Below are 14,928 nucleotides of genomic sequence, written 5' to 3'. Positions count from 1 at the left end.
GTTTATGCTTTGCTGGTGGGTAAAGATTGTCCAGACAAAGAATTATTGGTTAAAATTTACTGTAATGTCATCATAGTAAATATAACCCCATTTAAGTGATTTTTTTTCTCTGAGCACTTTACAGTGTAATTAGCAAGTGTGTTTTTTAGTATTAAACTTAAATCAAACCTTTTACTCCAGTAATTGGTTCAGGATTAAAATTAAGTTTGTTCCTCATTGTTTCATGACAAAACAAAATCTGATATTTATATATATATATATATATATATATATATATATATATATATACACACACACACACACACACACACACATATACGTATATACATACATACATATACATACACACACAGCAGAGAGTAAACACAGAAGAAACACTGAAGATACCCTGTGACCAAGACAACAAAGTCCACAGAGAAGTTTCCTGAATACACCATTTGATCTTTCAGTATAAAGGTCTTAGACAATAATTACACATTTAAAAATCTTATGCTGAATATATTTCATTTTATTGTGGTTATTATTATATAAGTTACATGTATTTGTTATTTTGCATGTTGTTATTTGAAAAGAGTCCTGTGACCGTTCTTTTAGCAGCTCAAACAAAGTCCACAAGGTGATCCTGGTTCAAGGTAAACATGGGGCAAATAGAGGCGGGCCGGATGGTGACCACATCCTCATGAGGGATTGGATGGGGTGAGTCTTTAAAAACCTGAATTGTGTTCAATACAATTTTAGTAAATATTAGTCCGGGAAGAAGAATACATCTTTGCTGCAGCTGATTTGGACGAGTCATGAGCGGATGTCCGTACTTTGAGAAGAGGCATTTGTACGTACAGTTTGTTACTTCAAATAAAATAGGGCTCTCAAGGAATTTGGCTGCTTCATTTTTCATGTTTATTTCAGTTTTTCTAATTCCATTGGCTACAACACTCTAACAGCTTACATCAGTTGTAGAAAACACCAGGTCACTCCTCTCTTCGCACTGCAGGTTATTCAAAAACAAGCCTCCACATCCAGAAGAGGATGAGGATGCCTCTCAGTCAGGGGTAAACAAGGCCAGCAAAGGAGGAATCATCTATGGAGACTACCTGCAGGTAGAAAACACCACCTATCATATGCGTCAGTCTCTGTGCCTGACTTTTGAAAAAAGTACTGGAATTTGCATTTGTTTTTAAGTCAAAATGTTCAAATGGTTTTGTTCTTTCCAACCTTCAGCTCGACAAAGTAGTCACAGCCCAGGTGTTGCAGAGTGAATTAAAGGGTAATAAGATCCATGATGAGCATCTCTTCATTGTCACCCATCAAGGTAAAACTAGCTTTGCAGGGTTTGAGATTTTTTTTTCTACTGGTCTCAGACAAAAAAAAATGTTGTTTTAATTGTGTATTTAGTCTTTTTTTTAATTAAAATGTAGCAACTAATTTGGAATTAAGAGAGATTGCTCCCCTGCAGTTGAAACAAACCATTAACTAAAGTGAAAACAGACAATAAGCAGATTTATCACTTATTTGAAAATTATAAGGTTGATAATAACTTGTTAAATTTGGCATTTTGAAAATGCAGTTCAGTGTGACATGGCTCTTGTAAGCCCTGACTGTTCACTGACTCATTTCTTTATCTTGTATTGCATTAACATGTTTATGACAATTAATAATATATATTTTTTTGTGTTTTATTCCAGCCTATGAACTGTGGTTCAAACAGATTTTGTTTGAACTTGATTCAGTGCGAGAGATCTTCATCAGTGGACACGTAAGTCACATGTCGAGTCCACGTGCTTGTATTTTCTTTACTCACAAAAAAAAAAAAAAAAAAAAAGAGAGAGACTGAATTAGTTTGTATGAAAGGCAAACAAATTGATTTTCTAGTTTTAAGTGTCCTCTCTCAGATGTGATTCTGGAGCAGAGAGGAACATTTTGTACCACTAACTTCAAATCTCGTAGATGTGAACTGTGAGTGTTGAACATTGAATGTTAGTCAGAACAAAAAATCATGAAGTGGAATAACTTAACATAATCACCAGAGAGGAGAACACTATGCTAGTCAGATCTCTCAGTACCTCTGTTGAAGAGAAAGTTTTATTCAATAGGAATTATTCAGTCATTCTGGCTTTGGAGCTCAGTCAGGGAAAAATAAGAAATTCTGTGCATCACCCAGGCTGATGTTCTAAATTGAAATTAGAGCAACGCCAAAAGTCAGAAACTCTAATTATTTCAGTAATTAGATTTTTTTTTTCTGTTTCAGGATATGTACTTACAGGCTTTGCAATGATTAGCAATTACTTCCCTAAACACTGTGCTCTTCCTCAGGTCCGAGACGAACGCAATATGCTCAAAGTCAACACTCGCATCCACAGGATCGTTATGATATTCAGACTGCTGGTCGACCAGTTTGCGGTTTTGGAAACAATGACAGCCTTGGACTTTTTTGACTTTAGGTGAGCTTATAACTAACTTCTGGGCATCTCTACTTCAGCTCTAAAAAATGTATGAGATGCACTCTGTCTCTGCTGTGTGCATGTATGCTTACTTCTGTGTGTTTGTGTTTTTTTTGTGCAGGGAATACCTGTCTCCAGCTTCAGGCTTCCAAAGCCTTCAGTTTCGGCTGCTGGAGAACAAAATCGGGGTCCCGGACAACCTGAGGGTTCCATATAACAGACGCCATTACAGAGACAATTTCCAGGGTCATGACAGCGAGATGCTGCTTGCCACTGAACAGGAGCCCACACTCCTGAAGCTGGTTGAGGTACGTCTTGCAACTCCCTACCACCTGCGCCGCGGTCGTCAGTTTTTAGATTCAGTTAGTTTAAGCAGGGATCATTTTATTCTGTTGTATATCTGTGTTTTTCCAATATTCTGTTTGCTGTTTCTTGCTGTGGATTAGCTCATGTGCTACTGAACAGGGTAGAAATGATAAAAACCTTGGGCTGCTCTTCTCAGGAGTGGCTGGAGAGAACTCCTGGCTTGGAGGTGGATGGATTCAATTTCTGGGAGAGGCTGGAAATCAATATATTTGATGGGCTGAATGAAGAGAAGGAGAAAATCGAGGTAAGAGACAACTCCAACTTTCAGGGAAAAAAAAAAAAAAAAAAAAACTTTCTTTGTGTTCCCCGGAGTGCACAGATGATTGACAAGAGACTGTATTTTTATTTATGGGTTGTTGTTTTGAAAAGAAAATGACAGATTCCGAGGAGAAGGAGGAACTGATGGCTGAGCTGGTCAAACAGAGAGAGCTCTTCACTTCTCTGTTTGATGAAAAGCGTCATGACCACCTCCTTAGCAAAGGTGAGTGCTCTCAACAAACTGAAAATCTGTCCAATTACATGAATCATTCCTTTTGTGTCAAGCACTCACATATTTGTTTGAGGTCTAGATTTGACAGCCAAGTCTGTACTTTGTATTACTTTGTGAAGTTTAATATATCTAGTTTTCTCACTCACAAAAGTACATAAATAAAGACAATTAATTTTACTTGAGTAATATATTTTCAATTTTTCCAACAAGGTGAGAGGCGGCTCTCCTACAAGGCTCTACAAGGAGCCCTGATGATCTATTTCTACAGGTATGTGGCTTTTACAGCGTTTCCTCACCTTTAAGAGTCTAGTAAATCTGCACACAGTGCAGCTGTGTTATGCTTGCTTCAGATTCATACCGTTATAATAAAGATTAGTAAAGTTACTTCTCTGGGACAGCTCAGGTTTTAACATCTTGCTGAAGAGACCCTCAGTGCTAATTCCTGAGGCAAGGGTAGTTTCCACGTCACATCCCTTCTTTTAAAAAAAAAACTCAGCCGCCCAGGTCACACAGGTATAAAACACAAGCAGTTGGACTCTCTGTGCCGTTTCATCACTCATCAGTGCGTTTTTGTCAGTTTTACCAAAAGGTGTGTTAACCAGCTTTTTAAAAAACCTGTGGTGAGGATGTAACGTCACAGCGCTCATTAAGGAGTCAAAAGTCATATGACAGTCACCGAAAGGCGATAATTAATGTGAAACTCCTGGGTTTAAGATGTTAATGACACTGTTGGTATTGAACATGTGATAGTCGCTCTTGTTTTACAACTGCTACCAACACCACCCAGAAACCATTTCATACATCACTAACATCCCTCCTTGATTCCTTAAAATCTTCTCTCACCTTTCAGAGAGGAGCCGAGGTTCCAGGTTCCTTTCCAGCTGCTCACATCCCTCATGGATATCGACACTCTGATGACAAAATGGAGATGTAAGTACTACAGCCACTCTGTTGTGATTCAGAACAGAAAAATGCAGAAAACTAGTGCTTTAATATTTCGCCCACAGGCAGAGTTGAGTAAGTTTACAGAACTAAAGTCAGTTCACGAACTTGGAGGCAGAAGAATCATATAACATCCTCCACGCCTGCTGATCAATCCAACAACCTATTCCCATGAAATAAATTTTTTACTCATCTATGCCTCACTTATGTCCAAACAATTTACAGCTCAAATGAAACATGCAGAGCCAAAACATCGCTCATGTCACAATGAATATTTTCTGCCTTTTGTTTCAGACAATCACGTATGCATGGTGCATCGTATGATTGGCAGCAAAGCCGGCACAGGGGGCTCATCTGGCTACCACTACCTGAGATCTACTGTCAGGTATTGTGTGCTGTTAACTCTAACCTTCTGATTAAACACTTTACATTGCAAGTATCTTAAGCACTTCAGAGTTAATTTAGGTAAGGAGAGGATGCTGCTGCTCTGTGCTTATCTAAATTACCTGTCATATGGTCACTTCATCCAGACGTGCACAAACTGTATTTAAAGTTAATTTAGGGGGAGCTACAACACAGGTTCTTTATTCAATATTCATTACATTTTAGCAACAGTTTGTTAGCTTTTGGCAGAGGACAATTTGTGACAGACGCTTAATTGTAATATAAGAGTGCATGAGTTAAGTATTAAATACATTATGTTCTTTCCCTTTAGTGACCGCTACAAAGTGTTCGTGGATCTGTTCAACCTGGCCACATTCCTGGTGCCTCGCCACTGGGTGCCCAAGCTGAATCCCAATGTCCATACCTTCCTCTACATGGCCGAGTGCTGCGACAGCTCCTACTGCAGCAGCGAGGACTCAGACTAGGCGGCACCTCACTCATCTGTCCTGGCTTCCTTCCTTCCACCATAGCAGACCTCACAACTGGGGATCATTTGCACAGCTGAAATGATTTAGCGGCAGGTGTGTGTAGATGAATAGGTGACCATCAAAACATGCAGAGAACCTCACATTTTGTTGAGAGGATACATATTATGCATATTTCAGTCTAGTAAGCTAAGGTATGGACAACATCAGGTTGGTGTTCCTGAGAGAGCCCATGCATTGAAAAATTATTTTTCTCAAGAAATCACTACATCCTGTTTTAGCACAAAATACCTAAATACTACTAATGATTATGAAGGAAACTCTAACAAAATTGTGTTTTCTGAGCATCTCAGCAGTTTTTTTTCCAGTTGACAAAAGGATGTTGAAGTGGAACATAAGACAGAGAGAGACAACTTCAAGTAGTTGACGGTGTAAAACACCAATATATCTATTAGGGAAAAACATTTTATCCCTGCTGATTTTCCAGGGAGTATGTATTTTGGCATGTAAATACAGAAAAATAACTAACATACAAAATTTGTACATTTCAATGTTTAGCAAGCAAGGTAAAAACTATTTTCGTCTCACAGTTGTGTTGAAAAAGAACATAACAGAAAATTACTAGCTCATTATTTACATCAGGATACAGAACCTGTGACACAGCGTCTGACCCTGAATCCATTAGATGTCCATATTAAACTATTTTACTCTAATCTCTAATCCTGACTGGTCACAAAGTAGAGCAGATGGCCCCTTGATAAGATTTGCTTAGATGTTTTCTCAATAAAATTATGCTAATTCACTCTAACTGACCTGAAAATGGATCGGTGAGAGGACTGATCAAACTGGTGGCGATGAGGAGTTTTTACAAATGCATCATCTTTCATGCCAGTGCGGGGAAGGTGTCAGAGATGGAGCTGTTTCAGACTAATGAGATGTGGTTTAGGTGCAAACCTCTGTATAAACAAATCATTGTCAACATCCATAATACAACAATTTGTACAACGTAAGTGTTAAACCATAAAATATGAACCATAAAATTTGTACATAATGTTAATAATGTAGTTGTTATAGAGGTGTTTTGTATAGTATTCTATATGGTGTTAAATTAATTTTCTTATGTATTTATGCAGTGATTAATGTGATCTCTGTATAGATAAGTTTGAGTTATATTACCCATGACATGTATCTACGTTATATATTTAATAAGATACATATTTTGTACAGTGCATATATTCTTGTTATTAGCTTTACAGTGGTGTATGTATGTTAATCACTCAGGTATGATCCAACATTTATCAGCATATGAAGTGATTTATTTTGTTTTGGTGATGCAAGATGGTGACATTTCAATAAAAACTGTTTTTAAAGTGACACTCGAAGGCAAGCAGATGACTGATTTCAATTTTGGCAGCCGGGAACAAACACACCCGGTCTTTCACACAAACACAATGGCACAGACAAAAATATATACAGTGTTAAAGGAAAACTGCTGCCACAGAATCTGCAATACCTGGGAAGATAAAAAAAAAAAAAAAAAAGAAAGACGTATTAATGCCTGAGGGGATAGTGGGCACAGCGACATACAGACAACAAACCAGAAGGAGATATAAGCAGAAAATGAAAAGAGGTGACGATCACACTTACCACAAATGTTGCCACCAATTTTTATATAAACATAACCCTCATCCCCCCATGTGGTTCCCCAGGAGTTCTGAACAATCCAGTATGGAATCTCCCCTAAGACAGACAACATGCATTTCAGGATTGAATTATTCACAGGGTAAAGGAGCACTAGGTGTGTGTGTGTGTCTGTACTTGTGTGTGCACTGCAGCTGCAACCACTTTAAATGATTACATAATCGCTCACATCCTTGTGTAATACCCACAAAACGCAAGTGTGTGTGAAATAATTAATGATGAAAAATATAAAATACAGCTGTGTGTCATATCTGATGGCTGAGAACACACTGACAATAAAACTACTGTTTAACTTTGTATGTTTAAAACCTTTCAGCCTTTCCCAGTGATTTTGTATTTTAGAGGTGGGACACAGAGCTTTAAGAGGTAACCGTCCAAATAACCAGAATTTCTATACTTGGAAATCTTGTAACATGACGTCAAGAAGAACACACACATGTCTCATGTTTACCAACCCAGCAAATTTCCGATCATTGTGTACTGAAGAGGACCAACAGGAAAAGAAGGCGGCAAAAGGTGAAGTACTAAAACGCAAAAAATGTTAAATTTATACAGTCTAAACCCTCCAAAACATTTTTATAATAAACGAGATTCATATTCTGATTTCAATTCTTGTCTGTTTTAAAACTATGGAAATGAGTGGGCTAAGATATTAACACCTGCCTCTTTCAACCATCTCCTAGAAATGAGGGCTGACATCTTCTAACACAGCTGAATAAGCTACATTATTACAATATTAAGTCAATTAGACAATGAAGGCACATACATTTCCACTGGAAACGTGAAACTATCTCACATCTCGCTCGCAGACTTTTCATCTCATATAAGATATTATAACATGAAGACTCAAGCATTAGCTAAAGGGCTTGTTAAGATATCTTGTTCTCTCTATCTTCTATTGTTTTAGCTCTTAATTAGCGGGGGTGAGAGAATCTTTTGCTGAAGCAATTTGTGATTAAAGCTGATTAGGACTGGTATATTTTTACCTAAAAATCTTGCCTAGTGCATTCACTTTAAATTACTTTAACAGGCCCTGGGGTTGCAAAACTTTCTTGACCTAAAAAGGTAACTGTTAGCACAAGTGTAATATAATTACGATGTCATGTCAGTGCGGTGACAGTGTGTACCAGTAGTGTCGTATCCAACAACCAGAACAGCATGGGTAGACCATTGGCTGGAACAGTGGTGCTGGATGATCCCTCCCAGGTAGTCCTGCCAGCTGACAGCATCCACGACAACGGCCAAAGGCCCTCGCTGCACCAGCTGACCCATCATTGCCTTCTCTTGACCACTGAATGACAGAATAACAAAACTGTATTCTTGGTGGCATGTTCGGCCTTGTGACTACACAGCTTTTTTTTTTTTTTTTTTTTTTAGGAATTATCATGCCAACTATATGGTGAAGTCAGGGGGTGGGGGGTGGTGTATTAGGCTACAACTTTTAATCAAGATATCGAGGTTATTACTTCAGTTCAACATTTGACGGGGCTGCATCATTTTACCAACCCTTGCCTCTTCACTCTCCCCCTCCTCATTCATCCAATCAGTTTCTGAACAATTATTGCACATTTTATCATTTAGAAAATTGTCTTTTTTTCCTCATTCTCAATGACATATGCAGGCATCCTATGTCACCACATGTTGTCCTTCCACCATACAGTTCCCACTGGGGATGGCTGTGATGCCCTCCTCTGCCAGGCTTATGACATATGGGGCAAGGAGGGGTCATGGAGTCGTAAGTCGGTGCCAGAACTATATTGAATGAAGCCATTTTGCATCCCATTCATCTTGCGGTGGGGTCTTGTCTTGTCTGTTAAAACTTTATGATCTTGTTTTTCTCTTGCTATGCAGCAGTAAAGTGGCTTATGAGCTCCTCTACCAGAAGGTTACGACTTCACCAAGACACCTGAGCCTCTGTCCTGCATTAAGTGTCCAGTTCCTGCAGCTTAATGTGCTCAGTGGCCCAGCACTCTGACCCTTCCGAAGACAGGAGCAGGTCAAAGGGTACATTTTCATATAGGATGAGTGGGTTGTTGAGATAAAGAGGTATTTTATTAGTAGCATGACATTGACCTTTACAGTTTGATAATTGCTGCAGCTTCACTTTGCTTTACTTTACTTGTTTAAAAATCATTTCAAAATATGATTATTATTGTATGAATAAAAAGCTACATCTGATATAAACTGTATGGAAGTAAAGGTCCTATAACTGTACATCTCCATCAACTCTAACAAAGGACCCTGATGTGAGCTATGGTAGCTATATAACAATACTGTGCCAATTAAAAAAAAGAAAAAAGACATTACATATGGATGAGCGTGAGTCACAGTCCTGTTCAATATTAAATAAAGAGTATCTGAACTCACTTTACCTCAAGATAAACTTTGGGCCAAAATAACTGGCCCAGTCAAGAACCTCTGAGCTACATAACAATCCATGTCTGTGTTGACACAGTAAACACTGTGGTCTGTCATTACGCAGGACCAATCCTCTTCCCCTCTCCTCTGTCCTTGGTACTTTATGAAAACCACATTAAAATTACATGAGCTTTTACCCAATAAGATATAGTGTTGTTAATTTTTAGCCTTTATTGCTCCTAGACAACCTGCAAAAATGTGTCTTTTACCTGAAGTTATGTGCAGTAAAGTTCTTCACAACAACACCTTCATGTGACTGGGAGAAAAAATGGCAGATTCCCGTCTTGGCCTTGTAGGGATACTCGGACTGAGGCACCAATTTCACTTTGGTCTAGAAAGAAAATCTCAGTGAGAGTGTGTTATCTGAACAAAAAATATCCATTCACCTTGTTTATGAAAGATTCCTATAGAACAACTGTAGAGTACACCAATCTTATTTTGCTTACACCCACTACATATCTCTCTAATTAAATTACATGACAATATATGTTTTAAAACACAACATTTTAAACATATTTCATATACAGCCACTCAATAGACAGAAATACTCAGTCCTCTTCTTATGAATGTGAAGTACAGGGAGTTAAGGTTTATTCTGCCTTTGCACTGCATCTGTTAAAAAAAACCTGAAAATATGTTAAAGGCCTTATTATGTAAAAATATCACCATACCTGTTTTAACCAATTCAGAGTCCAAGATGGGGAGCCTCCATTGCAGCCCTTATTTTTAAAAGAGCAGTCCACAACCTGCTGCACACTGAGCTGCTCCAGCTGAGAGCCTCCTATAGCATGGACGGACTGAACGGCACCAACCACACTAAATGCCCAACAACTCCCACACTGCAAAGGTAACATTATAATAATGAGGAAAAGAAAACAACAACGGATGGTTGAAAATTTCTTTCTGGTCTGGATCCAAAGTAAGAACGCCACCACATCCTACAGTCCCCAGAAGGGAAAATCATTGTGTTGATTATCCCCATCTGAATGTTTTGCTCTTCAGCAAGGTACATACTTTTTTTTTTTCCACTGAATACTCAATATTCTGTTCCCACACAATACTGCTGGCAAAACCATTTCTGTAAATCATATTTAAAAATCTCTCTTTTACTACTGCAACAAAATTTTTATAAATTTCAAATGGGGTTTGGATAGTGGGTAAAGAACCAACTAACCTTCAAGGATTTGTTCCATATCACAACAGGTTTTAATGTAATGGTATTTGGAATTAATACCTTAATTTTAATGACCTTTTGATCAGGAATCTACAGTGACTGTGGGTGTTGTGTATGATGAGGTGAGATGATCTGGCCAGTCTGAGTGAACTGTGACTAATTGTTTTCTGCTGCCATCTACTGACAGAAACACCTCAGGTATACGTGTCTAGAGAAAATCTTAATTTCTGCTTCAGTTAATCTACTTAAGCTTTAAGGCTGAGGATCATTTGAGGTATTCTGATAGCAAAACTTCATTTCCAATCTAGATTATATTGCTTTGCTGAAACTGTCTTTTTCCCAGAGAAAACATGCAGTGCATTTTTTTCTGTGCAACATTTACAGCATCAGATTATGTTCAGTTCACTTGCTCATCATACATTCTCATAAATGTGATGAAAACCTGAGCCCTCCATGTAAAAATCCAATATTATGTTGCTCAATATGGTTCCATGGCTTAGAATCAATACTGAAACCAAAATCAGTCATTATTACCTGGACTGGTGATAAGTATGTGCTGAGTGTACAGAACATTAGGACCATCTGCTCTCTCCTTGAAAACGCTGAAATGCACTTGAGTCATAAAAGTGGAATCAAGGGAAGGGAAAACTGGATCAAGCAGAATTTATGAGATGTGAGGGGCTTAATATTTTGTGTCTTTGTGCATGGTACCGCATTTCATTTTCTGACTATCTATATCTCTGTCTGATGTGGAAACGTAGCTCAGGCAGGTTCACAGACAGAGCCACAGAAAAAGGGCAAATCTGGGCAGGAAAACTGCAGCAGAGCAAAGTGGTAGGTGAGTGTGGTCATGTGAAGACACCACTCTCTGGAGTGGTAAGCCTTACCTGAATTCAAGTGAGTAAAATATATGTTCTCGCCTTGGCTTTTTCCTGTATGAGGTATGTCTTTCCCTTAGGACTACAATTTTACAGTATAAATATCATCCCCGACAGCAAATTAACTGACTGAAGAGGTAAAGGACAAAAAGAGCACAAAGTGAACCTGCGAGGACAAGCAACAGCTCCATCTCACTAACACTCTCCCAGTTTGTGTCCCCAGGTCCAGTCTGCTCTCTGAGCAGAACTCACACTTAATGACTTAGTTTGTCATTTTCACCTTCTTTTCCTTTTACCATTACTAAAGTCTCTCTTCACTCAAAAACTCTTTTCACTTTCTGTTACCTCATGTTTGACTTCTGTCTTCTGAAGGGAGAAAGGTTCTTTGTGCTAACCTTGAATCTGTTTGAGTTGTGCACGTCCAATCACGGTTTTGTGATATCACAACGGGTTTGAAAGCCAATCATACTTTGTGCTCTGGAAACCTGAAGGTTCCAATGCACCTGGGCTTTTCAGTGAAGTAGGAGACATCATGTGTCCACTAGTGAAACTTTTAAATTGAACAATTCAAAGAGGGAGAAGGGACAGATGTGATTTTAATCATTTTTAACAAGGTAATTGAACTGTTTTTTAAATGGAAAAACCACATTAGGTAAATCATAAATTTAATATCTAGGAAAAACTGAAAAGCAAGGAATACACATGTGAAGAACAACACCATTTGTCTGTATAATTTGGTATAATTTGTGCCCTTACTCACATTCTGGGGTATTTATTGCCTACCTGCTTGTTCTAACATCATCTGATTGTGCTTTCAATAATAATAAAATGTTTTAAAATAAAAAAACAGACATTAATTTGTTTGAATGTAACCCAACTGTGTCTCTGTACTCTCAGAACATCCCTGTCTATACAGTATATCCATCATCTCTCTGTGTAAAGCTTACTGCTTGTTGGTTCTGGACTGGTGCCACCACCGCTTTGTCCCTCCAGTCAAATTTGGCTGGGAGCCCCTCTATCTTCAGTCCAGAGAAGAGAGGAGCTCTGTCAGTGCTTGCTCGCAGGTAGAGATCTGTGGACCACAGATGCATTTCAAAGCCATTCCTGGATACAAACACGCATGAAAACAATGACTGTGCAGATTCAGCACAGTCATCCAGGAGGTAGCATGCCAAGTTCAATTTAAAACAATCCAATAGACAGATATGATTGAATCTATTTCATCTAAAGAACTACCTTTAGTTGTGAAGAACTGACATGGATACACAGTGAAGCATTTTCAGCTTTTTTTTGCATCTGTCCAGTAGATTCAAATATCAAAGATTCAGTCCATGCACCTGATACGATCCTGCAAACTTAAAATATGTGACAGAAATTCAGTCTACCTCTGAATTCCTTCTGTGAGAGGTCAGAGAACTGGTTGATGCCATACTTGGCAGACTGTGGTGCTGTGGAAAATGAGTTCAGGAATGCATGTCGCTTCACAGCATCCTGCAAAAACACAGACATATTAAAGTTAGGGAAATTTAACTGGAGGAGCAGCAGAATGTAGGCAACTTTGGTCATCAAAATGAGGTGTTATTATTGCATAAAAGAATAAAAAATAATGAGAAGAAAATGGCAAAGAACAAAAACCAGGGGGAAAAGACAAAGGTCTGCAGATGATTATTTTTTCGAGTGAGTGTGAACACAACCCATGATTTAACTGAACTGCAGTATTTGACTGCTGTGCTGAAAAGTGCTGAAAAGAAATTGGAAAAAAAAAGTGGTGAAGGAGTATTTACTCAAGCACTGTGTTGGAATATTTCCCTTTTATGCTAATCAACACTTCCACCAAACTACATTTCAGAAGGAAATATTGTACATTTTACTCCATCACATCAATCTGACATTTAGCCATTGTTACTTTGCAGATTCAATTTTTACAAACAAAAGATATGATCAGATATGATGATTAAATGCTCAAACAGTAGTTGAGCTCCAGCTCAACAGCTACAACATTAACATGCCATTTAGATATTAATGCTTCAATAATAATAATAATTCAGTAATATAATACACACAATCCAATTTATCAGATACATCTAGCTGTACTATTGCAGCTATCTTATACAGCAAACCTGCAATAAATCCTATATTCATGAAGTTTAAAACGTTCAGTTTTGGTTTGGACCCATTTATCCAAGAAGGTAGTGTAAGTAATCAAAAAATCTCTCAGTATAACACAATGCAATTCAACAGCACCACAGTTTCTGTAAATATTCCAAGTTCCATGAATGAAAAAATTATTTCATGGTTGTTGCATTAGATTGCTCTACAATTACCAAGGCGCACCAAATAAATTGACTGTGTACTAATAAGCACTCTGAAAGCAGTAACTAAGTTATATTGACTTATACTTTTGCCACAGCTGTGTAAGATTTGCTGAACAGTGGGTACAAGTGACAATTATGGGATAATGGTAAATGCTGAAACCTATATTGTGACAGTATCACCTTTCAAAAGTTTCAGTCCCATTTTAAGTAAATTCCAAAAAAAAAAATTTGTCATGAGACCACTAGATTGTTAATAGCCTACTAATACACTAATGTATGGGCAGCATTTTACTGTTGTAGCTGCTCAAGATGGAGCCTGTTTTAAATACTTTGTGCATCCAGTGGTTCCCAACCTAATGGTCAGGTCCCTCCAAAGGGCAACAAGATAAATCTGCAGACTTTGGAAATTAATTAATTAAAAAAAAAAAAAAAAAAAATGTTTAGGCCTAAAAAGGTTATTGACATTTTAAGGAATTCAGAGTTCAGGGAAAATGTGTCTTTGGTGAAGCTGCTTACAAATCAAGGTCTCAAAAACAAGAAGTTGTGTCACCACTGGTTTAATTATTTAAAATGTGTTGTATTTTATAAGCTTATCAGATGTTTTAATTTAAAAACTTTACCTATAAAGCAACTAGTACGAACATCTAAAGTTGTCAGGCAACTGTAGTGCAGTAAAAAGTAAGTACAAGCTGCCATGGAAAGTTGAAGCGCCCCAAAAGTGCACTAAGGTAGAGTACAGACAAACGTACTTATTTACTTTCCACCAATGAGAACTTGTCACACCGTTATTTTTACTTCTGTTTTCTACCGTCATTTTATATGAATTCCATATTAATGTACGATTAATGCTAAATGTGTAAACACTATAAATATCACTCTCTACACCTCCTTCATGAACATGAGTGGGCGTGGTCTGCAGTGACGTTTGCTTTTAGCGTGTAAACACAGTTTTTCTACACGTTTCTGTCTCCCTCTCTCCTCCTCCAGCATCTCTTACCTGAAAATAGAGGTAACGACGGTTCAATTCCTCGCTGTTGACTTCATATCGGCGGTGAAACTGTTCTCTGAACGACTCGAAAGCAACTGCAGAGTTATTCAGCTCGCTGCGAGTCTCAGCCGAGCTGACATGTCGACAACACGGCGGAGAAACGAGCGCGCCAGCAGTGATGATAACAGCTACCAACACCTGGCGACCCCTCATTTGACGCAGAGATGTGGGTTAGAGATGCGCACATTAAAACGGGGAAGTGCGTTTTTAGGTGTTCGCGGAAAAGGCTCAGGTCAATGTGTGGCACATGCGCAGTGATCAAGACACGCTTTGAAAACAGAAAGTAAAA

At 38.2% G+C, this 14,928-nt stretch overlaps 2 protein-coding genes and 1 long non-coding RNA gene across 4 annotated transcripts; 2 read left to right on the top strand and 1 right to left on the bottom strand.

Moving 5' to 3' along the window:
* The first annotated feature begins 694 nt into the window (after positions 1-694).
* Positions 695-6,479, top strand: tdo2a (tryptophan 2,3-dioxygenase a). The gene is made up of 12 exons (XM_071457203.1): positions 695-829; positions 992-1,097; positions 1,219-1,309; positions 1,683-1,753; positions 2,311-2,438; positions 2,560-2,746; positions 2,941-3,048; positions 3,174-3,285; positions 3,505-3,562; positions 4,145-4,224; positions 4,531-4,621; positions 4,952-6,479. The coding sequence occupies exons 1-12, from the start codon at positions 795-797 to the stop codon at positions 5,103-5,105; spliced, it is 1,221 nt and encodes a 406-aa protein (XP_071313304.1). The 5' UTR covers positions 695-794; the 3' UTR covers positions 5,106-6,479.
* On the bottom strand, positions 6,400-14,896 carry ctso (cathepsin O). Of its 2 annotated transcripts, XM_071457205.1 has the most exons (8): positions 14,589-14,896; positions 12,662-12,767; positions 12,224-12,348; positions 9,896-10,063; positions 9,434-9,555; positions 7,934-8,097; positions 6,753-6,845; positions 6,400-6,618 (listed from the first exon to the last, which is right to left on the bottom strand). In XM_071457205.1, exons 1-8 carry the CDS (start codon positions 14,790-14,792, stop codon positions 6,584-6,586), a joined length of 1,017 nt encoding a protein of 338 aa, XP_071313306.1. In that variant the 5' UTR covers positions 14,793-14,896; the 3' UTR covers positions 6,400-6,583. The 2 variants fall into 2 exon arrangements, with proteins under 2 accessions (XP_071313306.1, XP_071313307.1); XM_071457206.1 differs by lacking the exon at positions 9,896-10,063.
* LOC139605604 (uncharacterized) lies at positions 7,183-8,797 on the top strand. Its single transcript, XR_011684438.1, has 3 exons — positions 7,183-7,322; positions 8,467-8,541; positions 8,658-8,797. It is a non-coding gene; the product is annotated as an uncharacterized lncRNA (long non-coding RNA).
* Positions 14,897-14,928: the final 32 nt, after the last annotated feature.

The sequence above is a fragment of the Trachinotus anak genome, unplaced genomic scaffold (assembly GCF_046630095.1).
Source record: "Trachinotus anak isolate AG129_WGS33_773 ecotype Australia unplaced genomic scaffold, CSIRO_AGI_Tana_v1 ptg000021l, whole genome shotgun sequence".
Lineage (NCBI taxonomy): Eukaryota > Metazoa > Chordata > Actinopteri > Carangiformes > Carangidae > Trachinotus > Trachinotus anak.
This window is presented reverse-complemented; position numbering and strand designations above follow the sequence as displayed.

Bases quoted from the DNA above. Each gene is read 5' to 3' on its own strand.
- tdo2a (XM_071457203.1), top strand. From the start codon at position 795: ATGAGCGGATGTCCGTACTTTGAGAAGAGGCATTT. The intron at 1,310-1,682 runs GTAAAACTAGCT...GTTTTATTCCAG, and splicing joins CTTCATTGTCACCCATCAAG to CCTATGAACTGTGGTTCAAA. The intron at 3,286-3,504 runs GTGAGTGCTCTC...TTTTCCAACAAG, and splicing joins TGACCACCTCCTTAGCAAAG to GTGAGAGGCGGCTCTCCTAC.
- ctso (XM_071457205.1), bottom strand. From the start codon at position 14,792: ATGAGGGGTCGCCAGGTGTTGGTAGCTGTTATCATCACTGCTGGCGCG. The intron at 10,064-12,223 runs GTAAGCTTTACA...TTACCTTTGCAG, and splicing joins CAGTCCAGAACCAACAAGCA to TGTGGGAGTTGTTGGGCATT. The intron at 6,846-7,933 runs GTACACACTGTC...TGTCTGTCTTAG, and splicing joins TGTTGGATACGACACTACTG to GGGAGATTCCATACTGGATT.